This window comes from Lepus europaeus, chromosome 14, assembly GCF_033115175.1.
Source record: "Lepus europaeus isolate LE1 chromosome 14, mLepTim1.pri, whole genome shotgun sequence".
Classification (NCBI taxonomy): Eukaryota; Metazoa; Chordata; class Mammalia; order Lagomorpha; family Leporidae; genus Lepus; species Lepus europaeus.
In genome coordinates this window covers 24,249,739-24,277,266 of record NC_084840.1, presented here as the reverse complement: position 1 = coordinate 24,277,266, position 27,528 = coordinate 24,249,739, and the positions used below count along the sequence as shown (strand labels likewise).

The 27,528-nt window shown below is 48.3% G+C and overlaps 2 protein-coding genes across 5 annotated transcripts; one reads left to right on the top strand and one right to left on the bottom strand.

The window, feature by feature from the left end:
- The first annotated feature begins 408 nt into the window (after positions 1 to 408).
- Positions 409 to 5,303, top strand: C14H1orf74 (chromosome 14 C1orf74 homolog). Of its 4 annotated transcripts, none has more exons than XM_062210281.1 (2): positions 409 to 689; positions 1,354 to 5,303. In XM_062210281.1, exon 2 carries the CDS (start codon positions 1,436 to 1,438, stop codon positions 2,219 to 2,221), a length of 786 nt encoding a protein of 261 aa, XP_062066265.1. In that variant the 5' UTR covers positions 409 to 689; positions 1,354 to 1,435; the 3' UTR covers positions 2,222 to 5,303. The 4 variants fall into 4 exon arrangements, with proteins under 4 accessions (XP_062066265.1, XP_062066262.1, XP_062066264.1 ...); XM_062210278.1 differs by having other exon boundaries at positions 859 to 5,303; XM_062210280.1 differs by having other exon boundaries at positions 409 to 726.
- TRAF3IP3 (TRAF3 interacting protein 3) lies at positions 2,823 to 26,039 on the bottom strand. The gene is made up of 16 exons (XM_062210283.1): positions 25,981 to 26,039; positions 22,103 to 22,507; positions 19,978 to 20,125; positions 19,772 to 19,835; positions 19,501 to 19,525; positions 18,882 to 18,911; positions 18,692 to 18,787; positions 11,020 to 11,091; positions 9,710 to 9,850; positions 9,470 to 9,607; positions 8,175 to 8,310; positions 7,515 to 7,577; positions 6,259 to 6,318; positions 4,364 to 4,500; positions 3,499 to 3,612; positions 2,823 to 2,915 (listed from the first exon to the last, which is right to left on the bottom strand). Exons 2-16 carry the CDS (start codon positions 22,445 to 22,447, stop codon positions 2,823 to 2,825), a joined length of 1,662 nt encoding a protein of 553 aa, XP_062066267.1. The 5' UTR covers positions 22,448 to 22,507; positions 25,981 to 26,039.
- Positions 26,040 to 27,528: the final 1,489 nt, after the last annotated feature.

The following is a 27,528-nucleotide window of genomic DNA, read 5'->3' as shown; positions in this document are numbered from 1 at the left end:
CTAGAAGCAGGCCTTGAACGTGTCTGTTCACGGTGACTACTCAGGCCTATGCACCCTGCGAAGAAATTTTTTCTTGCAGCTCAGCCTATCAAATTCAGGATTTATGGAGGGGGAAAAAAAAAAACTTTGCAGCAGCCTATACAGGTGATGTCGCTTGAGATAATGTTTTGTCTGGAAAGAAAAGCGCATTTTCCCAAAGCAGAGGATGTTTATTAACTGCCGTGGGCTTGTGCATCTAGCTTCTGGGCCAAATGGGCCACCAGACTTCATAAGCCACAGGGAGAGAATGCCGGGAAGCAATGTCAGGTACACAGTCTCATCCACTTCCGCCCCTATGTAGACGGGCGGGGTCAGCTTCTGTCGCGCCGGAAGGGGCGGGCCGCGGGCAGCCCGTGGTTTCCGCACGTCGCGAGGCGGTCTTTGTGGCCGGTGGTTCTAGCGCGAGGCTGCGAGCGGACTGGATGAAGTCACGGGAGAACGGAGGGGGCGGGGCCCGAATGGGTGCGCATGCGCAGTGGGCTAGCTCCGCCGGTTTAGAGCGGTGTGGGACGCAAACGTCCTCTGTGCGCCTGCGAGATTTGTAGTTTTGCGGCCCGGACACCGGAGGAGTACCTGCCATCCCGGAAGCAGGCAAGAAACCGGAAGGAGTTCTTGGAGGCGCGGACCTGCAGCGGAAGTGGAAGAACAGAGTACGTGAGGGAGAGCTGTTTTGTAAATTGCTGTGAGGTGTGTGGGATTGGAGGAAGCCCATCTCCCGAGGGTCCTTGCATATCTGCTAGAAGGGGAGGAGAGGCCCGGAAAAGCTAAAATGTCGCCCTCCTGCAGTTCTAGCGGATCTCGTTTGTTTTTACATCGCAGGATGACATGGCTGTTAGTCCACATTTTAGTGTATGTCCGATGGAGCACACTGCTGTGATGACGGCGGTTCTGCTTGGTAGGAAGAGAAGGGGGAGTTGGCGGTGGAGAGAATATATTTGGAACCTGGAGTTACGTCCCAGAAGGGCAGCCTCTGTGAAGTGGTCTGCATCTCACCAAAGACTGCCCTGCCTCCTCTGTGCCCTGAGCTCCTTAAGCTGTGCATCCGAGAACACAACTTGCAACAGGCAGAATTTATCCTAGAAGCCAGACAGCTGCACATTTTGCCTTGGGCCAGAAAGACACAGATTCGGGACTAAGGGAGACTACATCAACCAGAGCGGTCAGGTGGCGTTGGCGGCCCCGTCTTGTCTGGGCAGAGGCAGGGGGAGGGACAATACAACCTTTGGAAAATGCCCCGAGTGGCGAGACGTTGGTAGGCTCTCCGGTGTGTCACCAGCTGGTGTTAACAAGTCCACAACGCCACTTTGTTTCTAGGCCCTCCTTCCCCACGTGCCTGCAGCCAAGAGACGCCACCCAGGCACGGGAACCGCGCTAGCTCAGGAGGCTGTGCGTGCTGATGGCAACGCGGAGCCCCCAGCTGCTTGTGGCAGCTGCTCAGCGGACGCTGGGCACGGCAAAGAAAAGGGGTCTCTCCCGATCCGTCTGCCTTCACCTGGCCGGAGAAGTGCTGGCTGTGGCCCGGGGGCTGAAGCCAGCTCTGCTCTATGATTACAGCCGTGCAGAGGCGGCAGCGCTCCGGCGTTACCTGGGGGAGCTGCAGGCGCTGGGCTTCCTGACCCTGGGACTTCACATTCTGGAGATCGGAGAAGACAGCCTGATTGTCAGTCCTGCGCATGCGTGTCAGCACTTGGAGCAGGTGTTGGCTGGGACCGTACCCTTTGTGGATGTGTCCAGCTCCCAGCCTCATCCTTCCATCTGCTCCCCGGACCGGCTTCAGGACTTGAAAGCCATCATGGCTGAGATCCTCACCCATTTGCAGGGGCTGCCCCTGTCCCTGGAAGTCTCCCACAGCAGGCTCCCGGCCTCAGACTGGAATCTCTGCACTGTATTTGGCGTCCTTCTAGGCTATCCTGTTCCCTATACCTTTCGCCTGAACCAGGCAGATGACAACTGCTTAGGCCTGACCCCGCTTCGGGTGTTCACTGCCCGCATCTCATGGCTGTTAGATCAACCTCCAGTGCTACTCTACTCCTTTAGTGTACCAGAGAACTTGTTCCAAGCTGTGAGGGACGTTCTGAACACCTGGGAGAAGGACCTCAGAACCCAGTTCAGGACTCAGAATGACTTTGCTGACCTCAGCGTCTCCTCTGAAATAATCACATTGCCAGCTGTGGCCCTCTGACTTTATCCTCTCAAATAGAAGGTACTCAGTAAATACTCACCTGTAGGTTGGAGATGGCAGATAAAAGTTAAAAGTCATCTCAAGTACGAATTCCAAGGGTTTTGAGAACACTAGAGAAAAACATGTAATGGATTGGCCACGTTTGCCATTTCTACACTAGGAAGTCCTCTTAGTGGATATGACTTCATTTTCCACTGGGTAAGCGCTGGAAGGAAGGGGATGATACAAAGGATAGTGGACGACAAGCAGTATGCCCTTGTATGGTAGTGTTGTCAACAGACCTGTTCTATGTGGGTAGTGTATTCCAGGAAGGAAAAAAGATTGAGATTGTATGCATGTTTATATAGCTGCAGTTAACTTACGGAGCAAGTAGTCCAGGTGCTTAAGTGTCATACTTCTGATGTGACATGCCATTCAGGAATAAACCCATAGTTCCAAGGGTCAGTTTGATTTGGTTCAGTTTATTTACATCACATTAAAAAAAAAATAACAAAGTCTGAAATTCCAATTCAGTTGGAGGAAAAACTCAAGCGTTAAAATACCCAAACCTGAGTCTTTCATTGAGTTGTGATTTTCACCAAAGGCAGCTGTCACAAGTTACTCAGATCATCAGATTGTCTTTATTGGCCAAGAACACCGCCAGTGCTATAGCAATCATCACCATCAGCATCTGGAGCCATCGGCCGCATTGTCTCTATGCAGAGGGAGGGGGAGACAGGAGAAAGCAGCCGTGAGTGAGTTGGAGAAGACAGAGGCCAAAATAATCTTCCTTCTTTCCGTTCCAGCCCCATAGAATGCCTTGGGTTGGTAGCAAAGAAACATTTTTTACTTCACTGTCTCACCTCCCTGGGGTTCAATCCACTTTCCCAGTGGTGCCTCACCCAGGAAATTATATGTAGTACATATCAGATACTTAAATGTTGATATGAATAATCAAGGATAGAAATTATGCAGCCAAACTAGATTGTTTGTGTTCATATGCCTCAGTACTGTACTCCTCCTGTCCTTGCCACGGTTCTCACAATAGACTGAAAGGTCCTTTCATACTTCAGGAGGTGGACAAAGTAAGTCTTTTGTCTCTGGCCTCAAGAGTTGCAGGAAAATGGGGCCTAGATGCATGAGCCAGTGTTTTCTTTCCATGTTTGCGTGAACCAAGTGGAGTGAGACAGGCTGACCAGATGTTGGCACAGGCTGATCAATTTCATCAGCAAGTTGTGACTAAAGCAGGAATTGTCCCACCACCAGCCAGGGCTGTACAGGAGGAGAGACCGTCTTACTCTCGGAGGTGGCTGCTGGCTCAAGTTCAGCTCTTCTCTGCAGTGCTGCAGCTTGTGCAGGCAGGAGAGGTACTCGTCACTGAGGTCGTCTAACTCTGAGCGGAGTTCTCTGCACTGGGGAGAAAATATCACCAAGGTCATCACCATTCCTTGTGTCTAGGACAGTACTCAGCCAGGGGAGGCTTCTCAGAGTGAGTTAACCCTTTATTCATTTGGAATTTTTATCACATCCTGTCTTCCCAGCCGTTCTCAGAGATTTCAGTTTGTCTTCCAGTTGTCTCACCTAGTTTGGAGTGTGTGCATTGAAGTGACTGATTATAATGCATATTATAATATTAAATTTTATACATGTATGTGGTCTTATGTGCAAGTGTTTTATAGTTGGGGAACATCAAAGTGTGAGGTTCTTTTAGCATCAAAGGCCTAGAAATGATCTTTGTAGAAATCTCTTTCCCAGGAGCTAGTTGCACATGGATGCTTCTGGTGTTATGTGTGTGTATGTGTGCGTGTTTGTGTATGTTCAAAGGAACAGTTTTGCTACTTAAAAAATGCTATATAAAGCATTAAGATACTGGGTGTGGGGCAGTTTGAGAAATTTATATGCTTATGAAATGTGTTTGGGTGTAGGTTGACTTTGTAGAAGTAATTAGTTAATCAAACTTCAAATAGGCATTGCTATAAATAAGGAAGGGAAAAGAGTGACAAGACAATGCAGAAGCAGAGACATTTTATGCTTGCACAGGCACACGAATATCTGCAGGCACACAGTCACACATTAAACTGTGAAATCCCTGCTTGCTGGCTGCCACACCGCACTTTTCCCTGCCTCTCTGTGGGTGAGTCCCTACCTGAGGTCATGTCTCACCTCCTTTTCCTTGGCTTGGAGCTGCAAAGTCTTCTTTTGCAGCTGGTCTCTGAGATCCCAGTCCTTCTCCTTCCCTGCACCCTCAGGCTCCACCTCGTTGTGGGCAGGCTTTGGACTCCACACAGGCAATGCCTGATCTAAAAAAGCAGCCAGATTCTCCGTGATAGGCTCACACCTGTGAGGAAGGCCCTGCTGTGGAGTTAGAACCCCTGGTAGGGGAGGGGCAGAAAACCACATGGGACTTGTCCTGGGCTAGACTGAACGTAATGGGATTTATTTTTATTTTTATTTTTTTTGACTCAAAGAACTCTCACTGGGTCCCTGCTCAGCCTGATAGAGCTGTACTTTGAGCTGCTTGAGGTTGGCTTCTTTTCTTTTCTCTCCAGTCTTGTCTGATGCCAGATACCCTTAGTGAATGCTTATTCACTGAATTTCTTGGGTTGCACATCGCAGCCTTTCTAGTTTGTGATGTAGGTTTGCTGGATGCCTCCGTGTTAGCCCTTCTGCCTTCCAAAGTTGTGAAAATGGCAGTCGTATCCTAGAATTTATCTTACCGTGGTGCAAGATGGGTTTTCAGCCACCTTGCAGTGAGTCTTGGCAAAAGAACACTGGATTAAGGGTCAGAAGTTCTGGATTTAGTCTTAGCTGTGTCCATAATCTGACCATACACCTTTATTTTCTTTCTTTCTTTTTAAAATATTTATTGGTAGAGATCTTCAATGCATATTTTGTGTTTTATAAACCTTACATTCTCTTAATGATCTTTTATTTTATTTGAAGTTTTCTGGCCTCCAAGTGAACTTAACATCTATGCATGTAATTCTACATTGACATTTTTTAGATTTTAAAACTAAATATGAGGAACCATGCATATTATATACCTCACTTAATAGTACAAAGAATTATTTGCACATTCATAAAAAAGTCACAAAAAGGCTGAAATCAAGTTAAATAACCTATGTGTTCTAAATTTTCCACATTCCATTTCTGTATAAAGAAATACTTGTTCAGTGTTTTATATTGCTTGTTGTCTTCTAAGATTGTCAGAAATGCTTTAGTATATTATTTCAAAATTACATCTTAATCCACTTCAAGAGATAATCTTGTCAACATTAAACATTATGCTATATGCAGTATTGTCCCAAAAGCTTAAATAAGAATCAAACTTTTAAGTTTTTAGACTGAATATTTTAACCTTAAAATTATATAACTATATATTCACATACGGTATGCTGCATATTAAATCATTTCAGGTATTTTCTTATCTATACCATGTGAGCTGACTGACTTCTGCCCTTATCTGCTGCATTATACCCAGTGGTGGTGAGGAGAAAACCAAGGGCCATGTGTAGTGGTTGAGTGGGGAGCTGTTGCCCTCTCTGTATACGAGGTGCATTTTCAGGCAGCTGTGACAGCAGACTTCGCAGGGTTACAGGAAGGCTTGCTGCATGTTCTGGGGTGGAGAGTTGAGTGTGATTCAGAGTCCATCCAACCGTTTGGGGAGTGAGTCAGTGGATGGACACCCCTCTCTCTGTCTCTCAAACAAATAAATAAATCTTTGAAAAAATAAAAGAAAGTCAAGTGTGTAAAAATTACATGAAACCCTGAGTTCAAAACCAATTTATTGAAATGTTCAACACAAGACATGTTTTCAGAGAGAGTAGAAATGCTTTTTTTTTCATGTTTTGTGTACTTCTCCGTGGTTATATACAACCACCTGCACTGGTTAAAGCATCCTCAGAACCAGTGATCAGAGCTTAAGAGTCCTACATCCCTTGCTTCATAGACTCCCAGAACTGGTTGGGGCTCCGAGAGGTCACGTGGTCCACGCCCCTGCCTCTAGGCAGGCAGGGAAGGAGCAATATCTTAGGATTTGTGGTGGTAAATTTGCTGACCTTTCATTGTTAAGGGTTTGTCCTGTTCCTGAAGCTGTGAAGATGGACTCTGAAGCAGACCTGTTAGAAAACACAAGGAACTTGGCTGTTCTAGTGTGTTTACTGCAAAGTCTCTTTCCAGACCTTTGCTTAGATAGAGCTGTAATTATCAAAGATGTGCTCCCCTGCTATGGATTGAATTTTGTCCCCCAGAATCTATATGCCGAAGTCCTAAATCCCCCAGTGCCCCAGAATGTGAACTAATTTGGACAAAGAGCCTTAGTAGGGTTAATCAAGTTAGAAAGAGGTTATCAAGGCAGGCCCTTAGCCGGGAGGACTGGTATCCTGATAGCAAAGGGAAATGCGGATCCAGGTATGCTTAGGGGGAAGACAGCCATCAACAAAGCCGAGGAAAGAGGCCTGGGCTAGGCCCTTGCCGCAAAGCCCTCAGAAAGAACTAACCCACTAGCACTCTGATTCTGGACTTCTAGCCTCCCGAACTGTGGGAGGTACTTTGTACAAATATTCCATCCCTGTGCCCCTTCTACCTGGACTGTTCTGCAGAGCTTACTTAGAATGTAAACTTCACGAAGGAAGACACTGTCAGTTTGTTCCTTACTGTATCCTCAGTATGTTTGTGGTGATTGCCACTTAGGAGAGGCACAATAAATCTGTATTGTAAGTAGAGGCGTGGCTGGGAAGTGACTTCCTACCCTGTCTACTGTCCCCCCCTCCCCTTTTTTTTTTTCTTTTGGAGTACTGCTATTTTAATGAAGCTTTTCTGTCTGGGTACCAGAGGTCAAGGTGATGGGCAGACATTGAGTCAGGTTCTCTGGCTTTTCTTCTGACCATTCTGAAAAGTGGTTTTTCCTCTCTGGGCCCAATATTTAGGGTGAAGTAGTATGAGGCATGTGTGGTGTGGTGTGGTGTGAGCTTATTTTTCTGAAACCATAACTCATAGCAAAGGTCTGTGTGACATATTTATGTACATAATGAGTTAGAATATGTAAAAAAAAAAAAAAAGCCCAGTACTTCTTAAAATCTGCTATTCTGATAGAATGCAAGTAGTTGTCCTTGGCATGGAAGATGGAAAGTAGGAAATGAAGAGAACAGAGGCTGTGTGTAACTTGTGAAGAGCTGTGCCAGTGACGTCTTGTCAAGCAGAGGGTCTGCCAAGGCACAGAGGTAGAGGATATGCCAAAGACCACTCCCCTACTCCCTTCTCTGGATGCTAATAGGCCACCCGTGCTCCTGTCAGAATTGGGAGGGAAACTTACTCTGCAACTGCTGGACTCTGGTCATCAGGGCAAGTTTCTCCTCCTCTGACTTCCTTAGTTGATCTGAAAATGAAATAATGCAAACCAAAACAGAAGAACCTGACTTATGGAGCTCAACACGTGAGGATGGAAATTAGTCATGGCACTGTCTTGTCTGCGGCTTTGGCTATATGTCAAGTGGAAGTCACTCCATCTCCTACTTGTGCTGGTTCTGAAGAGGTAGACCAGTTTCCAAGCACATCAGATTTTGTCTGCATCAACTCTGTTGGGTTGTGTTTATACACTAGCTGGTCTTTCCTCTCAGCTGGCACAGAGGCTGTGGGTGGGAGACCTTCACTGTGCCTTGGGTTTTAACTGACCTTTCCCTTTCACATTAGGAATGTGGCTTTGACACATATGACTAACGTGGGAGCAGCTGTGGGCTGACCTAGAGGGATGGGCTGGAAAAGAGAGCTCATAGAACAAGATCTGCCAGTGCAGCAAAATTAATGTTCAGTCTTGGATGATTGAAACAGCCCTGCCTTGCCCTGAAGGTGAAATGGAATCCTGAAGCCAAGAGAGCAAAGGAAAGGCTAAAGCCTTCTCTCCAACCCAGCTTCCTTCCTCTGAGCTTGCTCAGCCATGATTCCCGTGCTGCCCACGCCTCCGAGGACAAAGTACCCTGCAGGTCCTGGGTGTCCAAGCTGCACTGGTCTCTGTCCCCCTGCAGGTGTTCAATCTTGGCCTGCAGTTCCTGGTGCTCATTCTCCAGAAGTCGCAGGGCCTGGTTCATTTGTGAGTCCCTGCTGTCTGCTCCCTGCAAGGAGGAGGGGCCAGCACAGAAGCAGGTCAGTGCTGGGTGGAGGTTGGGGCAGGTCCCGCGGAAGAGTATGGAAAATCAGAGAACAGAGGACTGTTAGGGAAATGGAAAAATAGGAGGGTTTTATTTTTTCTTTTGAATCTTCCCTTTGCTCTGCTCTATTCACTTTTGTAACAACAGATTAGACTGTTTATATTCACAAAGGACTCTTCCTGACACCTTAGTTAATCCCTAAATTAAAGAATACTAAGTCATCACTTTTCTAGATGTTTTCACTTTCTCTTCATTTCTTATTCTAACACTATAATTTTTTTTTTTACTCAGCCATTTTTCACAAAGAATTAAAACAAACTTTTGCTTAATGAGAGATGCCCTTTAGGCGATGATGGGAAGAGAACAATAGAGGCTGAGATGTGGATGTGATGGGAGTGACCAGCTAGGTTCACTCCTTTGGGGAGACAAAGCTCAGCTCTTATCATGTGGGCTATTCTGATCCCTGCTTAGGTAAATATACTATAAAGATCAGCTTTGTGGGCGAATCCTCAAAATTCACAACCAAGCAAGTAAATTCTATACAAATCATAGCTAATATTTATTGGGTGCTTATATGAGCCAGGCATCATGCCAAATGCTCCACGTGCATTAGCTCATTTAATCCCCACCACATTCCTGGGATATGGGTGTTGTTATTGCTAAGCTCATTTTAAAGGTAGGGAACTCAGGGTTAGGAGAGCAGTTAATTTTTCCAAGATAACATTAGAAATGATGGATCCCCTGAGAATGTCAAGGGCCTCCTGTTCAAGTTAGTGCCTAAAACTGAATTTGTAGCATTTGGTCTGTGTCAATAGTAGACAATTCTGGCCTCAATGCTTTCTGGGATGGTGTTTAGAGAGTGAGTTGGGGACATTAGTTGGCTGGTGAATGTTTCAGCCCAGGCATTTGCATATGGATGGTATCATTCCTGTGAACACTTTGCATGAACAGTGCAGGCCTTCTTGCAAAACTCAAAATTGGATCTCAGTGCTTAAGCAATGAGGCAGGGTCAAAGTAGGCAGTGTGTGAGGAACTGAAAGCCAGATGCTCCCAGCTGCTTTGGGGCCCCCAGTTTCTGTCACCATCAACTTTCCTTCCCACCCCACCCCACCCCACCTGGCACCTGCAGTTTGGACTGAAGCACATGGAGTTGGCTCTCTAGCTCTCTGTGCTGGGCCCCTAGGGTCCTCCAGTCTTCCTTCAGGGCCTCGTATTGGCTCCTCCACTCTTCACACTTCTGCTCTGCCAGGGCCAGGGACCGCTGAGGGACATCAGAGGAAAGAGCTCCAGGGAGTTCTGCTGGCTGCCTCGCTCCCCAGAGCCATCCCTGCTCCCCAGACCCGAGGGCTGTGCGACATCCCACCTGCGTGCTCTGCAGCTGCCGCTCCGCACTCATTTTCTCCTCCAGCACTTTCTGCAGGGACTCCTTGGCCTTCTGTTCATAGCTGTTCTTCTGGTCTTCCATCTCCAGTAGCACCTTCTTCATTCCCCAAGGGGAATATTTCTGCAGATTTGAAGCAGTTCAACAGAAACACATTGATCAAGAAGGAGACACACGAGCAGCTCTGCAAATTCACATGGCGTCATGGCATCGTGCCCTCCCCGAGCCTTTCATCTTCATGCTCTGCAATTTTGGGCAAGGCAGGCAGCTGTTACTATCAGTTCTGGATCACCCACTGGGTGAACCATCATCTGGATAATGAAAATTTTGGGGTCAATGTGACATCATTTCCATATAGCTTTGGAATCGGCTGAAAATTTGTATTTAAATGTGAGTGCATCTTATGTTTCGGGAATTTTCATTAAAAGCCAGATCTAGAAGTTACTGGTTGATGCCATATGGGGAATGTCCTAGTTATTGGACTTAACCAGTGGTGGTCACTGGGAAGCCTTATTATCTATCCCTCATTGAAAATGAATGACTGGCATTTGAGATTGTATGTATGTCTCTTATGAGCTTGGTTGGCATTATTTAGTTCACAAGAGCCTGAGAAAACAGATCATATTGGAAAAATAAATCTTGTGGGCCAGGAAGCACATAGACCACATAAACGATTCTCCCGTGAGACCCCCACTATGCAGCCGAGACTGCAATATCTCTGTAACCCCAAATGGGAGGAGTCTGCCTATTCCACTCTGTTCTCTCATTTGACATCTTCCCAGCTGTCAGGAAGCCACCACTTCTCAAGTGTGAAAGCCAACTTCTTCCTGTCTTTTGTAATCCAAGATTAGGCCAATCAAGAGATTACTGAAGCTGGATAACAATGTCACAGAAAAACCAAGAGTCACAATCTTTCACTTCCTTCTGGAGGTTGCTACTAAAAAAAGTTGCCCATAGAGTGAAAATCATTTTGCAAGACTTCATTGTACGATATCCTACTCATCTTTTCAAAGACTGGGACCTGAGATGGTCTAGCTGTGTAGTGTGAATCTTTATCAAGGGTCTTTCCCCAGTTTCAGGTATTCTCAGATTCCCTTGGAGATGACGAGTGTATAGTGCTGGGGGAGGAGAATGGGATGGAAATAGAACAAATCGGGGACCAAAGTGAAATGGTCAAACCAGATCTGGGTGAGTAGGAGCAGGTGTGTTAATGTCGATCTGCTGGCATTTCTAGGAAGTAGGATTGAGCATCCAACTTCTCATTTAGTTTTCAGTTCCTCCAGATTGCTTACCTGGGTACAGGTGTAGAGCTGGTTTTCTAAGGATCTCAATTTGCCCTTCAATTTGTCTTCATTCAGCTGTCCCTGGAGCAAATGGGATGAGTTACTGAGGTTGGGCTAAAATACAGTCTGCAGAGATTAATTCTGTAGTCCTAGCCAACTGCCCAGCATACAGGTGGTGCTCAAATGGTGTGGAACTAAACTCTCTGAGGTGTAGGGAGGAGCGAAGATAATAAAGAATGTTCGGGAAGAAGCTCTTTCTTTTCTCTGGTCTAGGACAAGGAAGAGTCAGACTAGCCCCCAATTTCTCCCTTTCCCTTGATGTTCTCTATCAAATGACTCAGGGCACCATAGCAGGGGTCCATTGGAAGGGAAGCTTCTAAGCTGTCGTTTTTTTGTCTCGGTATCTCCCTCCCATGTGCACTCCTCACCTCCTCTCCATCCTGCACACAGACCCTTACCTTGAAAGCAAGGGTTGGGGACAACTGGCCTGCAGGCCATATAAGGCCCACAAAGTCATTTGGTCTGGCTATGCCAGGCAGGACTAGAAAGTCAATAAATCTATAGCAGGCTAATTTTTAGTTGATAAGTTTGTATGGCCCACAAATTATTTTTTTTTCCACAGATGATGTTTTAAACCCCCAGATAGCTCTTGTTGGAGCAGAGGTACTCTCCCCCTGCTCTGAACAACAGGCTAGGAGGGTGAAGGCAGCCTCTCCTCTCAGGGTCATGTGCATTCCCTCATTACCTCCTGAAATGGGTGGAATTGTGTCCCCCCACAGATTTATATGTTGAAGATCTGACTCTCCCCAGAACCTCAGAACGTGACCCCATTTAGAGATAGTATCTTTTAAGAGGTAATTAAGTTCATCTGACATCATCAGAATGCACCCCAATCCAATAAGACTGCTATTTCTATAAAGAGAGGAGATCCAGACACTAGGATTACCAAGGGAGGGCCCGTGAAGACCCAGGGAAGATGGCCATCAGCAAGCCAAGGAGAGACCCCAGGGGAAGCCAACCCTGTCGACACCTTGATCCCAGACTTGTAGTCTCCAGAACTGCAAAACAATAAATCTCTTGTTGGAGCCACCGTCTGTGGTCCTTTGTGACAGCAGCCTGAGAACACAGTGGTCCCTTAGTATCCGTGGGGGATTGGTGCCAGGACCACTCCTGACCCCATCCCTGAAGCTGTGGATGCTGAAGTCCCTTATATAAAATGACATAGTATTTGCAATAACCCACACAATACCCTCATCTGCTTTAAGTCATCTGTAGGTTACTTATGTTACCTAACACAATGTAAAAGCTATATAAATCACTGTTAGCTAATAATGACAAGAAAAGATTTCTGGAATTTTTTTTCCAAACAGTTTTGATCCAAGTTTAGTTGAATCTGAGGATATGGAACCTTTAGATATGGAGGGCGACTATACTAACACCCTCCCCTCTACATATACATACATTCCCTTCCACACACACACATACACCCCTCTCTACATACATATACCACTCTACACACATACACACTGCCTCTACACACACACACCCCTCTCAAAATGAGAAATTATTTAAGAAAGCAAAAAATGAAGGGATAAAGATTGAAGCAGGGTGAGTGCAGGGGGCTCCCCGGGAAGTCACATTCTGTTTACTCTTAGGTCAGGTCAGTCTGACGGAGTTGGGACATTCCTGGAAGGATGCTAATCCCAAGGATGAGAGTTCAGAGGCTGGCAGGAAGGGCCATTCTCTATTTCTCCATTTTCCATATTTCAGCTGAGTGTCTAACAACTTCCCTGGTGCTATGCTGTTCTCTCCTCCTGTAGACTTGTCTCTTTGTCCCAGGAAGGGCTTCTAGCCTTGAGTTTTATTCAAGGTGTGTAGATGGGGGTGTGGTCAATGCCAGTGGTGAAAGCAAATTTCCCAGAGAAAGGGCCATGGATTCCTTTAGCAGCAAACATTTTTTTTCCTATCCTTTTTTTTTTTTTTTTTTTTCCAACCAGGCCCTGTGGGACACTTGTGGGGTCTAGACATTCCACTTTTCTTCCTTTTCTGGCCTTAGACACTGAGGCCCCTCTGGGTCAGATGGCCTGGACGTTTCCTACCAGACCCTCATAACATTTCCGGTCTGTAACGGTCTCCTCTGAGGAGGGGACTCTGTTTTGAGGTCTGTCTCCCTCCCTGAGTTTCAGGAGGCCTGGGGGAGGCAGGAAGTGGTATCACAGCTCCTCCTGTTTTGATCTTGTTTGGCTGATTCTTTTAACCATGGGAGCCAGGGGGCGCCCCCACCCTTTCTGCTTCCTGTGTTACTCAGCTGGGCCTTGCAAAAGCAAAAAGCTTTGCCAGAAATAATTTTTTAAAGTGCCTCCTGCTATTAATGTTTTTCCTAATGTCTCGTGTAAGGGAGAACTGAAAGTCAGGGATTTGGCATCTACAGTAACCACAGGGCTTTGGGACAGATAAAAGAGATGGACAAAGACTCGCACTGTTCGTGTCTTAGAGGAACTGGTAAAACGGCTGCATTCCCCTGAGTGACTGTTCATTGTCAATCCACAGGCCCTGAAGTCAGCTAGCTCCACACCCACCTCCCGGGTTCAGATCTGACTCCACGCATTTTCCTTTGCTTAGACACTCACTATGCAGAATGCAATCAGACCCACTGAGTTTAAGGTTTATCTTGTTACAGTTTGGGAAAAAACCAGGCCCAACACAATATTAAAATTTCCTCAGTCTCCTACCCTTTTGGGCAGCTCCTCTGTCCCTGTTTCATAGTATGGCTTTCATCCAGGATTTTGCCTGTTCTGTTTTTGTATTTTAGCCTAACCTCAAATTACTTTTCCACTCATGTTGTAATATGAGGCAATTCATGATCGCCCCTTCAGTGGGGGATGAAGGGCCACCCAAGTCTGAGGCTTGGACAAAATCTCATGTCCACAGCTCTGCCTTCCCAGACTCCCCAAGGCAGGCAGGAGGGTTGCAGCCAAGTTGTTGCAAATGGGGCATGCGTTTTCCTGGTCAGGGCCCCACTTCTCCCCACACTGAAGCCCAGTGTTACAGTTTGTGGGAAGCAGCACTCCTCACAGGCCTGCGGCTGACCTCCTAAGGCAGTCGGTCACACCCTGCATGCCCAGAGCTCAGAGGGCTCAGTAACCCTGGGGAAAAAGGGAGAAGGCAGAAGCTGTACACACCTGGTGCCGGTCTGAGGGCGTCGGCTCCTGTTCTGCTTGGTTTTCCCCTGCCTCTGACCTGTTCCCCAGCAACACCACCGCCTCACCGCAGAAGCACCGGCCCCCAGCTCATCTCTGTTCCGGCTCTAGCCAATCCTCTGCTGTGCTGTCATCTCGAGATCTCAATTCCACTGCGCGGATCTTAAAACCCAAGGGTGCCCTGCTCCAATTTCCGTATTGCCCCATAGTGGGGACTCGCTTTCTCCAGTGCCTGGGCTGTCTCTGCTCACGACTGGACCCCGTTCAGGAGTCCAGCGGTGCCCCAGGTCCCACTGCGTCCCAAAGGCCCAGCGGTGGAGGCCTCAGAGGGTGCTGAGCCTCGGGTTCTAACAGAGTTTGCTGTGAGCTTTTCTGCGTGTGAAGCTGGAGATTGAAATCAAGGAGGCCAAGTGGAAAAAGCGAAGTCTGAACTGGGCTGAACGTCAGAGTCCTCGCTCTGGCCACGTTCTTCTAATTATTTTCCCCAAATACCACAGACAGGGCTGGCCTTTCTTTGAAGCTCAGGCTTTTACGGGAGGGACAGAGAGTTGAATTGTCCTGTTGGGGGAAGCAAGAGCTCTCAACTGAAAAGTCTGAGTATTTTAAAAACAGGAAGCTGGGAGGGGGGTAGATGGAGAGGAGGAAGAAGAGAAGGGTGAGGATTGGGAGGGGCAGAAGAAGGGAGGGAGAAAACCCCAGCCGGTGGAACTTCTCCTGGGCTGGAGCATGGGGTGAAACTGCCCCTCCAGAAACATCTCTTAATATGCCTGCCCCATTGCCTCTGAGCCTGCTGTGATTCACGCTCGGGTGGACCTGCAGTATACAAGAATCTCTGTCGCCCTCATGTAACGCCAGGGTTCTCCTTATAGGAGAACATTTTAGGATGGAGATCTGATCATCACTTTCAATTCTACTGAATTTCTATATATTATAACAAATATAACAAATATTTTATATTTGTTAAGTATTGATTTTCTTTCTTTTTTTTTTTTTTTTTTTAACAGGCAGAGTGGATAGTGAGAGAGAGACAGAGAGAAAGGTCTTCCTTTGCCGTTGGTTCACCCTCCAATGGCCGCCGTGGCTGGCGCTCTGCGGCCGGCGCACCGCACTGATCCGATGGCAGGAGCCAGGTGCTTCTCCTGGTCTCCCATGGGGTGCAGGGCCCAAGGACTGGGGCCATCCTCCACTGCACTCCCTGGCCACAGCAGAGAGCTGGCCTGGAAGAGGGGCAACCGGGACAGAATCCGGCGCCCCGACCGGGACTAGAACCTGGTGTGCCGGCGCCGCAAGGCGGAGAATTAGCCTGTTGAGCCACGGCGCCGGCCATGATTTTATTTTCTTAGTACACTATCTTTTCTCTGTGTGTGTGTGTCTTTCTGGCTGGACTGTGAGCCCCCTAGATGGGGGGGCCTTGAACCCAGAATAAGACATAGTTCCATGCTTGTTGCTTGTAGCAGTGTTTCTCAGACCGGGAGTGGCATGCATTCTCACCAAATTCTGATATTGTTTTTCTTTAAAAGGAGGCCCCTACATCATTTAAGTTTGAGACAGCCTGCTCAACAGAAAAAGTTCAAGTCTCATAATTCCACAGAGCAACTGTTCCCTTCATTTCAGCCACGCTCTGCAAAACCTAATGCTTTGCTGCACCTGGGCCTGTAATCATTCCAGTTCCTTTACTGAGGCTTCTCCTTTCTGCTCTCCCATTTTTTTTTCCTCTATCATCACTCCCACTTGTGTGCTAGTGAACATCTACTTCTGTGCCTGTGAACTCATCCTGCAACACCCAGCTAAAGTGATCTCTTTCCTGTGGACCCTCCCCTGTTCCACCTGGGACAGAGTAATTCTCTTTTTGCTGTGTTACTTTGGATACTTCACTGTTTTAGCCTTATGATACTGTCTGAGGGTTGTATATTGCATCTTTCTCTTTTTTAAGTTTTAAAGTTTATTTTTGGTTTTGTTAAGTATTGATTTTATTTCCTTAGTACAGTATCTTTTCTCTCTGTGTGTGTGTCTTTCTGGCTGGACTGTGAGCCCCTTAAGAGCGAGAACTCTACTTCTTTTTGTTTCTGTGCCACGATCCTCAGCACAGAATTGGAGCTTACCAGATGTCAGTCGAATAAACGAGTGAGATGATCTCAATTTAGTTTAGCACCGGAAAGCACCTGGCGTACACAGCTGTCTTCCCCATCCTCCCACTCTGCAAATGAAAATGACTTCTAATCAAGAGCCCTGAGTATACACTCCCAAATCCAAGTTCAATGGCTGGCATGAGGAGGGGCAGCTGTGCTTAGAATATCTTTGTTACATCACTGCAAACTTCTTGTTTTGTTTTGCATCCTCTTGTTCTATTTTTCTTGGTAAGCCTGATCCATCTTCACAGTAGGGAGAGATGATCAGGGAGGCCTGGGAGAGGGTGTGCTCTGTCTCACGGCACCTGATACTCCATGCTTCAGTGGTTTCAAACTGCTTGTAACTTCTTAAACATAGAGCTTCTACTGTGAGGTCTGAGGACCCCTGGGAATCCCAAAGCCCCTTCCAGGGGATCTGCAAGGTCCCCCCTTTCTGAATTTTCTGCACAAACTTTAGTCAAAAGAATGTATTACCACAGAATGAGTTTAGAAGCAAACATACTAGACTTTGACTTTCATTCAGCCAGACAATAAGGTTTGCAAAAGTAGAAAGTAGCGCCACTCCTTTCACTATTTTATTTTGGTTTTGAAAATATGGTTATTTTTCATAAAAATATATAATTTAGGTTAGTTTGAAATGGTTTATGATTGTTATTTTAAAATGAATAGATATTTCTACATTTCTGCTTTAATTTCTAACATGGTAATTTTTTTTTTTTTTTTTACTGTTGTTAAAGTTTATTTTTTTGAAAGGCAGTTACGAAGAGAGGAAGAGACAGACAGAGAGAGATATCAGTATTCTACCCACTGATTCATTCGCCAAATGGCCGCAATAGCCAGGGCTGGGCCAGGCTGAAGCCAGGAACCAGGGGCTTCATCCACGTCTCCCATTTGGAAGGCAGGGGCCCAAGCACTGGGGCCATTTTCTGCTGCTTTCTGAGGCGCATTTGCAGGGAGCTGGATCAGAAGTGGAGCCGCCAGGATTCAAACTAGCGCCATATGGGATGGCAGAATTGCATCCTGCTGAACCACAGTGCCTGCCCCCTAACATGGTAAATTCTACTGTGACAAATCTGAAAAGTCCTTTGGGGTTTTAAATATTTTTTAAAAGTATTTAAAGTAGTTATGAGATTAAAAAAAAAAAAAACTTGGAGAGGGGCAGGTGTTGTGATGCGGTGGATTAAGCTTCTGTTGTAATGTGCACCATTACATATTGGAGTATTTATTTGAGTTCCGGCTGCTCTGTTTCCCATCCCGTTCTCTACTAATGTTACTGGGAAGGCAGCAGATGATGGCCCAAGTGCTTAGGTCCCTGCCATCCAAGTGGGAGACGAGGATGGAGTTCCTGGCACCTGGCGCTTACCTGGTGCAGCCCTGGCCATTTGGGGCATGAACCAGCAGATGGAAAATCTTTGTCTGTCTCACACTCTCTAGTTGGAGAACCATTGCATTATACATTGTCCTGCCTCTAGATATTTGCCTGAAACCTAGGTCCTGTCTAGAATGTTGTTTCTACTTTCACATTTGCTTAGCTAATGCCTATGTAGCCATAAATCCCCCAGAGTCATGCACTGCTTCTTGTAGTCTACTATATCCCAAAAACATTTCTTCTATTTCTCTTACCTTTGACCATGTAAGCATCTGTCTCCCTTAGCAAACCACACGTTCTCTAAAAGCAGGGACTCTGTTTAAATAATCACATTATTTCCACTGCTAGCCTGTTGCTCAGGACAGGGAATATGCTCTGTGAATATTCATAGAATGAAAGGACTAAAATCAGAGTCCTGAATTTTAGTTCCAATTCTTCCACTGACGATGTGGTGTGGGGCAGGTCATGTGAGCTAAGACACAGCTCCATCATGGCACAATGAGAAGATTTCGACGTGATCATTTCTAAACTCCCATCTCAATCCAGCATTCATGTCTGTTTTCTGAGTACTGGGTGTGGGCTAACTGCAATGAATTTTGGTGTGAATCCCAAAGAAAAACAATTGACATTTACAACTTTCAGTAATATAAACTATGCTGGAATTTTCCTTCCTTCCTTCCTTCCTTCCTTCCTTCCTTCCTTCCAATAAATTGAAAAAATGGGATTATTCTTTCCATCTTTGGTTCTGGGTCTTCCCTGGGTGTATAATGGTGGGACTCTTGGATGATGACCCTTCTACTTCCTGTGGCCTGTTTGACCTCTAAGTCTGAGCACCACCACCCCATAGTGCCTGCCTCTTCCCAGGTCTCTCTTCAGCAGTGAGAAAAATCCCTTCTGTTGCTGGGATGGTGTGGGAAGAAAGATGAGATGGGCACACCTAGATGCCCATGAGCTTTGTTGAAACAAAGACTTTATTCTCTTACCTTCCATGAGCTGTCAGAGGCCCGAATCAGCGTGTTCAGTAGGTCTTGGAGAATCATCATTTTCTGTTTTAGGACCAGCTCCCTCTGTAGGGCTTCCTGCGCAGGAGAGGGCAGAAAGACAAAGATAAGAATTTTACCCCGGAGGAGGAGCGGGCAGGTGGTGGAGGAGCGGTAAGGAGAGGCCACTTACTTTGAGGTACTCGGAAAGCTGGATGATTTCCTACAGAGAAAGAAAAAGGTATTCAGATGACTCTTGGTTCCCTGAAACCCTGGGGTGTGGAACCACAGCTGGGTTGGCTTGGGTAGAGCAAACCTCTTCTGCCTTGGGGCTGTAGGCTCTGGAGTCCCCAGGCCATCCAGTAAGAACTGCCCCCTTCATCTTTTTTTTTTTTTTAAGATGTATTCACTTATTTGAAAGTCAGTGTTACACAGAGAGAGGAGAGGCAGAGAGAGAGAGAGAGAGAGAGAGAGGTCTTCCATCTGCTGGCCCACTCCCCAATTGCCCGCAACAGCCAGAGCTGCACAGATTTGAAGCCAGGAGCTTCCTCTGGGACTTGCACATGGGTGCAGGGGCCCAAGGACTTGGGTCATCTTCCACAGCTCTCCCAGGCCACAACAGAGAGCCAGATCAGAAGTGGAGCAGCTGGGACTTGAACTGGCACCCATATGGGATGCTGGCACCGCAGGCAGTGGCTTTACCCACTATGCCACAGCACAGGCCCGTCCCCCTACATCTTGGACTGAGTTTATCGTGGAATTCCAGAATTTTGTATCTTAGAGAAACCCCTTCAAAGTGGCACTTTTCTTACCTTATCCAGAACTGCCACTCCATAACTGGGAAGAGAAGAAGAAAAGTCAGTGGACATTACGCAAGTCAGGAGGCAGCAGGTGGATTCTTTCTGGGATCCCTTCTGAACAGCCCATGGGGTGGGCAAGGGCTTCTTTCTTCCTGATTAAAGTGGCTTGGAAAGTCACTGTGCTCCCTCTACATGCTGGGTAGAGGTGTTCAAGCGGGAGCTTAGGAGACAGGGATGGATGGGCTGTGAAGGTGCTAGGGGCAGGACTGTGAGAGGGACTCACTTGGTTTGCTGACTGGCATCATTCTTCAGTGTCGGCTGTGGTTCTTCTGCCTTGGTCTGAGTGCCTGCGAGAAGGAGGATAAGGTGACTCAGATGCCATGGGGAGGGTGTGAGGGAGAGGAGGAGGGACAGGGACTCTCCACAGCCAGTGAGCTGGAACTGTGGATTCCCTGTGGATCCGGTCAGGCCAAGGAGCACTGCCCTTACCACGGTGATGTTTGGGCAGCTTCCTGATGGAAGGATCCTGTGGTGGGAGGCCCCCTGCCAGGGGGGAGGGCTGGTCAGCTAGACCCCTCTGGATGTCTGCAGGAGGGTGCTGCTGGCCTGGAAGGCTCTTAGAGCTGGTCTCTGCCACCTGGAAAGCAAGTAGGAGATGCTGAAAACCACTCCCCAGAACCTCAAGGAAGTAGGTTCTCCAGATGATTGGAGAGCGCTGAACCAGAGATCACATCTGCCGTGGCCCGAGTGCTTGTGTGGAGCCCTGGGGAACGGTCAGGTCAAAGTGGAGCCCTCATGATGGTTCCAGCACCCTTTCATGAGCAGAGACACGAGACAGTGTGCCTCCCTGTCTGCTCTCTGCCCGGTGAGGGTGCGATGACAAGAAGGCCATCACTTCCCCAGGAAGAATGTCCTCCTCACACACTGACTCTGCCAGAGCTGCTAGCCTGGACTTCCAGCCTCCCAGACTTGGGAGAAATAAGGTTCTCTTGTAAAAGCCTCCCAGCCCCTGGTGACTGGGGCCAGCAGTGCAAATGCCCAGGACAGCAGTTCAGCTCCAGTAACCCACTCGAGCCTTCCAGGCCACAAGGCTTCCGCTGTGTCTGCTTGCCAGGTCCTGCCTGGCAGCTGGATTTGCCTCTAACAATTCACTCCAGAATCCTTGCCTATACTGTTTGGTCCCAGCCAATTACACACCCAGGGTGGCAAGGTGGAAAAAGAATTGAGTGGAGGTGGGTGAGGGGCTCTGGGTTTTAGATCCTGCTTTTGTAGGTGTCAGTCTCCTGCCTGTGCAGTGGGGAGTTTGGGACAGAGGATCCCCGGGGTCCTTGCTTTATTCTAGAGCTAGCTTCCTTCCTCTCAGCTGGAGAATCTCTGAGATTTTGTGCAAAGAGAAGGTAAAGTAGGAAGCTGAGGAGAGGGGGTGGTGGTCGTGGCCACACGTTGGTTTGACCTTTCTATCTTCTTGCTAACTCAGGAAATCTGTGTTGGTGACATCCCCTTGGTACCTAATCCCGCGGACAGAGATTCAGTCTCAGTAAAACCTCACATGACTGGTAGGTGGACGTGGAATTCTGGAGTTCTTAATGAATTGTAGGTGGACGTGGAACTCTGGAGTTCTTAATGAATTGTAGTTGCTCTACTTTTCTTTCTGGATTTTTTTTCCTCCAACAAAACGCATGCAGAAGTCGCCCTGCCTTAGGAAGTATAGAGTTGGTTTCCTTTTGCCGTTGAGCCGCAGGATCTTTTCTCTGAACAGCCCTCCCATTATGCAGAGCAGGGCCGCCAGTGAAGAAGCCCCGATGGAGCCGCTACTCGGAGTACGGCACAGGGCCAGGTTTTCCAGGGAATACAGCAGACCCATCCGTGCTGTCAGTGTGCTCACAACATTGGTGGGAAGACACAGATGGCTTGCTGGCTGAGGTCAGGTCATCTCCACATACCCTGGCGTTTGCCAACACTGCTGCTTCCCAGGCCAGACCAACGAGCTCTCTAAGCGTTACACAATCTTAGAAGATTTATAACCCCACAACCCACAGAGAGCAAGAGTGGCCTGGAGAGGCCAGGGAAGGCTTCTTGGACCAGATTGAGGCCTTAACTAAGTGAATTTGGTAGAACTGGAATGGCCAAGGGAAAGCGAGGGTGAGCAGATGCAACAGACTTGCAGAAGAATAGAGAACCAGGTGTGTGTGTCTGTGTCCACATGTGTGTTGGGAGAGAGAACATAAAGAGGGTTGGCCTGTCCTTGGCATATAAGGATTCAGTAAATATTGCATGAATGATGGGTGGGTGAATGCTGTAAAATAGCTTTAGCAGAATCGATAGATTGCCTAAATTTGAACTGACACTAGGTATTGCAATGGGATTGTTCATAATTTTTTTTTGTCCCAGAAGGTAAGTGCAAAAAAAAAAAAAAAACAAAACAAAACAAAAAAAAAAACTAAACAAATAAAGGAAAACACTAGAACAAAAATCCCTGTGTGATTAAATAGCTGGCGAGTGGAGACTTTCCTATGTGACCAAAGAATAAGAGATTTAATAGAACCATTTTTTCGTGACCTTGAGCCCACCCTCCCTCCACCTTGGGAGCAGTGCGTCCCTGGACATGGCCCACCTGCTGTCCAGGGGAGGAGATCCTGTTGTCACAAGACAAGGACCTGTTGAGGGTAGCAGCCTGGCGTGTCCTCCTGGAGGGACCTTGCTCCTTGGCCCCGGGAGGCCGTGCCTGGCCTCTCTCTTCCACCTCCAGCTTCCTCCTCTGGAAGAACTGCCGTTGTCGAGCTCGCTGGAGCTGCTCTCTCTGCTGGGTCCTCATTGCCTTTCCCACCTGGCGGCAAGTGGTCATGTTGGGGCGACAGCGGCGGCTCTCACGGGTCTCCTGCCGGCGCTCATACTTGGCCTCGTAGCTCTCAGCCCACCGGGCCAAGCCGGGGGAGGGCCTGGGGTCTGGCCTGATCATGATGACCTCCCGAGCACCTGTTGCTCTTGGCTTCCACTTCCTTGCATAACCGCCTGGACCCTGCCAAATGCCAAGAGGGAGGTGTCAAAAGACAGGAAGAAAGATGACCATCTCCCTGGTCTAGTGGGCAGAAATAGCACAGCGTCCCATCCACATGTGTCGAGCACTGAGGACGTGAGAGTATCCAGCTTAGAGCCTGCACTCCTGGGCTTAGTCTCTGGCAAACTAATAAAATCTAAGAAAAGTGAATTCCTGATTTTCTCTAACCTGCGTCAACCCTCTGTGAAGTGCTTGGGTCTCTCTGGATACCACTGCTTCCTCTAAGGCATGAGAAATAATGGACAAAATTAGAATGATATCATTCTCCAGCACGTGTGTTCATTTTGCAGACTGCCAGGGAAACAGCTGAGTTGACCCTGTTCCCCTTAATCTCCCAAACCTAGAAGGGGAGTCAGCATTTTTACTGCTCTCTTGGCCTACTTTGTTACTAAAATAGTCAAGTGACACTTGAGACCTGGAGGGAAAACCGATCCTCCTCAGGAAGTGACGAGGCCTGGGACCAGCACCCACTGCTGTCTTCTCGGCCCTTAGCAGCCAGCTTGTGCTCCTGGTCTGGTGGGTCCTCCGTCGTCCTGGCATGGGTCCATTGGCACCCATTTCACTCTCAGGGCTGGGTTCTGGTTCGCAGGTGCAAATCAGATCAAATCAGTATTGGTCAAGCCCCAGCCACACGTCCAGTCCAGGACGAAACCCACTTCAGTGCGTCTGGCTCACTCCCTTGGGAAGCCGAGGGTTGCATATTTCTAGAATCACCTCCCAGTGAGGGTTAACTCTGCTTCCAAGTCTGCTTTCCTTAGTCCAGACGTGGAGTGTGCCATCCAAACCAGCACACACATGAATCACACCTCAAAGAGTCTGTCCTGTAAACAAACAGAATCAGGAACCCAAAGTCCCCCGGGAACCAGGTTTGGTGTAGAGGCTGTACTTGACACCTTGCATGTGGTCTTCCCTGCCATTTCCAATGCACCTGAACCCAATCCCTTCTTCTTTCCTGGTCTCTCTTGTTCTTTCCTGCTCTCCGCACCTACCTGCTGTGAATTTGCTTATTCTCCTAGGATGCTCTGGTAGCTTTGCTGAGTGGGGTTGCACTTGAGCTGGATCCTGAGTTTTGGAAATCCTGCGCCGAGCCTCTGACCACTGGGGTCAGACCTGGGACTGATGAAGGAAGAGGGACTCCCCCTCACAGCTGCTGAATCCTTTCTCCAGCTCATGACCTCATTACCACCCCACCCCCACCCCGGGAACTTCAGTTCCTGGGTAGGTCAGAGAGGTGGTATCTTAGCTCCACCAATCAGCCGGCATTAGCCAGCTCTGGCCATGTGGGTTTGCTTACAGGCCAAGCAGACTGCACAGGTAGCAGTCTCCCTGCCCTTTTATTGGGATTCTGCTGCCTATCCTTGCTTAGTCTAGAATTCTTTGAAGGATTCTTGCTCTTTCTGATTCACCATTCATTTCTTTGGGTCACAGGCAGGGCAGTCTGACTCTCTGAAAGGGGTCTTACTGTGGGCAAGCCTGGAGAGTCCTTGATGCCTTACTCCTAAGGGCTGGAGCAGTGCACTCTGGCCTCAGGCAGCACTGACCCCATGGAGCCATATGAAGACATCAGTCCTCTGTGTACCATTTCTGAATGACTTTATCCTTTCCTCAGACTTTTCATTCTTAGTCCCTGGGGCGGGGAGTGGTGGTGGTGGTGGGGAGGCATTGTCCCTGGACCACCTGCTGCTTTCCTCATCTAAGAGCAGAAAAGGGCCTCAAGTCCCAGCCATGTAAACTTATAAATGACTGGATGGAGGAGACTCGGGGGTCTGTGCATGGGAACTCTGGGTCCAGAACCCACACATGTAGGCTTGTTCTGCCCTAGAAAGTGGAGGAGAGCCCTGGCCTGGAGTCAGACTGTGGACTTATGTCCTGACCATGTTACCATTACCTGTGTGTGGTTCTGGGTCAGCTGTCCAATCTTTCTGCGTCCAAGTCTCCTTGTTTATAAAATGGGGCTTGTAGGGTTCTGAGATTAAATGACAAAGTGCACAGTAGGCCCCTGGCACTTGGCACACAATAAATGTTACCTTTTTTTTTATTAATACACATTCAATATTGTTAGGACTATGCTTGTCATGCTGTGTTGGATACTGGAGACCAAGGCCCCCGGCTAAACGAGCACTCCCAGGACTGATAATGACAGATCCCATCCTCTGATTCCCCCAACCTTCTCTGTCTTTGAAGGAGTACATTGTTTACCAGGTTGAGGAGGCGCTGGCCCCAGGCTGAAATCATTTTCACTGCTATGGTTCATCTGACCTCTGGGTTTGGGCAACAAGGAGAAAAGACTTCTCTGTGGTCCCGACACAACAGCTATCTCAATTAGGCCAAGCAGAAAGGACAGGAAGAGAGGGAGGGGAAGAGTGGCTGCCCGACAGCAGACCATGGAGTGTGGGATGTGAGGTTGCCTTCCTGTTTGCCCCTAGTTACACAGGCTTTGTAGGGAGGCAGAGCCCTGGCTGCAGAGAATCCTGCTATCCTCCTGCTGTGGAGGGGGCTGTGGGTAGCAGCCAGAGATGAGATCTCTCTGGGCTCTCCACCTAGGCCATCTACATCGGTCCGCTGGAGCACTGAGAGAATGCAGCTCTGTTCCATGCATCGTCACGGGTGGATGTTGGGACTTATGGCCCAAGAGCAGAGTTGCAGTAGAGGTGGCTGCTTAGGAAGGGGGGCATTCCCAGGTCCCAGGCTTATACACCCAGTAGGATTTGGTGTGGCACAGCTGAGTGGAACCATACCAAGCTTTCTTGGCGGGGTGGTTTGACACACTGAGTTGCTTAAAAATAAGAAGCCCTGTGGGATGGCTCATTGACACAAATAGGCAATAGAAGAAAAAAGTTCAAAGAGTGGTCAGGGGGCATCTCTGGGGTACCCCTTGGCAACACAATAGGGCTCAGTTGGAGCTTGGGGGAAGAGGTAGTGTTGGCTGGGGGAGGCCTTCCTCTCTCCCTAACACAGGAAAGGACCAGGGCACTGTCCCTCACCCAACAGTAGCCTTGTCACTGCCTTGACGAGTTGCTGCTGTGACAACTTGGCTGTGTGTGCAAAGCGATGGTGAATGACTTCCTGTATGGGCCTGGCCTTCCTGGTCCAGAGCTCTCAGTGCCAGCTGGAAAGGCTGCTGTGTGTTTCCCACCTTGAAAGGTCATCTAATTCATGCCCCCATCAGTGAGTAGCCCGAGAACTCCCAGGCATTTGACTCATCCAATTAAGAGGATGGAGCACACGGGTGATGGGAGTTGTATCTCTGTTCTGTGGCTGGTGCCTCAGGAAACCAGCTCAGGACACTTTCTTGGTTACTCAAACCCCCAACACCCTTGACCTACATCACCCACTCCTGGGCCTCCCTCTTCATCCAGGGAGGCTGGGGTGACAGAGCATCTTCTGCACCACCCCAGCGTCCATGGTCCCAAAGCATCCTCCTCCTCAGTTACCTCCGAGTTCCAGGCTCCAACCCAAGCGCTCAGGAAAGCGTTCCAGCTTCTGGGGACATCTTGGCTGTGGCCTCAGATGGAGCAGAATAGCAGCTGGGTAAAGGGCAGGCTCTCAGTCCACGGCTCTGCGCCCCATTAGCATTTCCCTTCTTGCTACTCTCTTTCTCTTTACACAGCAGCCTTGATGAAACAGGAAACAGACAAACCCACAATGCTCACAAACCCCAGTTCCTCTCTCTTGCTTTCTGGCGCGCTCTGAGTGGGCCCCTGAACCCTGGGGCCTCCGGGGCTGAGCTTGGGAGCTCCTCCCATCAGTGGGCACCCCAGGCACCCTTTGTCTTGCTATTGGATTGGTCTGAACTTTTCTTGACAGTTTCAAGGCAAGATCCATTTCCAGGGTTAGACAAGGATGGGCCTGTGGTTGGATTCAAATCATGCAGTTCCTGTGAGGGCAAAAAAAAATCCGTTTTTGGTAGTGCGACCTAGAAGAGCTGTTCTCAGTGTGGGCGCTCCTGGGCATCGGGTAGTTCTCCACAAGTCCCGGAGCTCTGGGGAGTTTCAGGAGAAAATGGGGTCTGGTTCAGAACTCTAGGCTGAGGTCAGCCCTGGCTTCAGTCATTTCCGAAGCAGCAAGGAGGAGGTGAGAAGGTGGGTGGCTGGGAGATGAAGCGAGGAACAGCAGGCAGAATTTTGTAGAAAATATTTTTTTTGGTCTCAGTCACTTGGACTAGGAAATTTGGGGAAAAACTAAAGGGAACTAATCTGCGTGCATTATAAAGAAACCCTCATTGGCTGTCTAGTCGGGAAATTACCAAGAAATTCGGGATAAAATAGTGGAGAGGGACCTGGACTGGGACAGTGGCCTGAGCAGCTCTGTAACCCTGTGTAGTTCACCTGATTGGAATGATCTGCTCAGGATGGTGGCTGCAGGAATCCTGTGGCTCCTGTGAGTTCCAGGGGGTGACACAAGTGAGGTGGGCGAGGAGATGCGGAATAGCTGCGACTAGATGATTTTTATTAACACGCGGGGAGTGCGTCACAGTCTTCTTTGCTGCTGTGGCTGCCTCTGTTTTCTGAGCAGAAAAAGGACAAGGAATAGGCTGGGCAAGGCACTCCAGCTGAAGACAAAGGATGTTCCCTCAAGACGGGAAACAATAGTTCTAGGCCGTGTCTGGAGCTGGACATGTGGAGCCAGAAATGAGTAGAGGACAGAGCAGGGTGGGGAGCCCAAGATGGCAGAATAAGAGAACTTCAATTTAAAAAATTAACCATATTGATCAAAAGGGAAACCTCAGTACATTATATAATTAAATTTAAAAATTCATTTTATTCTTGTTTATTAGAGAGAGAGAGAGAGATCCCATTGGCAGGGTGACTCCACAGATACTCACAGCACAGACTGATACCAGGAGCCAGGAAATCGATCCAGGTCTTCATGGGAATGGCAGGGACTCAACCACTTGAGCCATCACCTGCTGCCTCCCAGGGTGTGCATTCGCAGGAAGGTGGAATCAGGAATCGAGCTGGAACTTGAACTCAGAATATGGG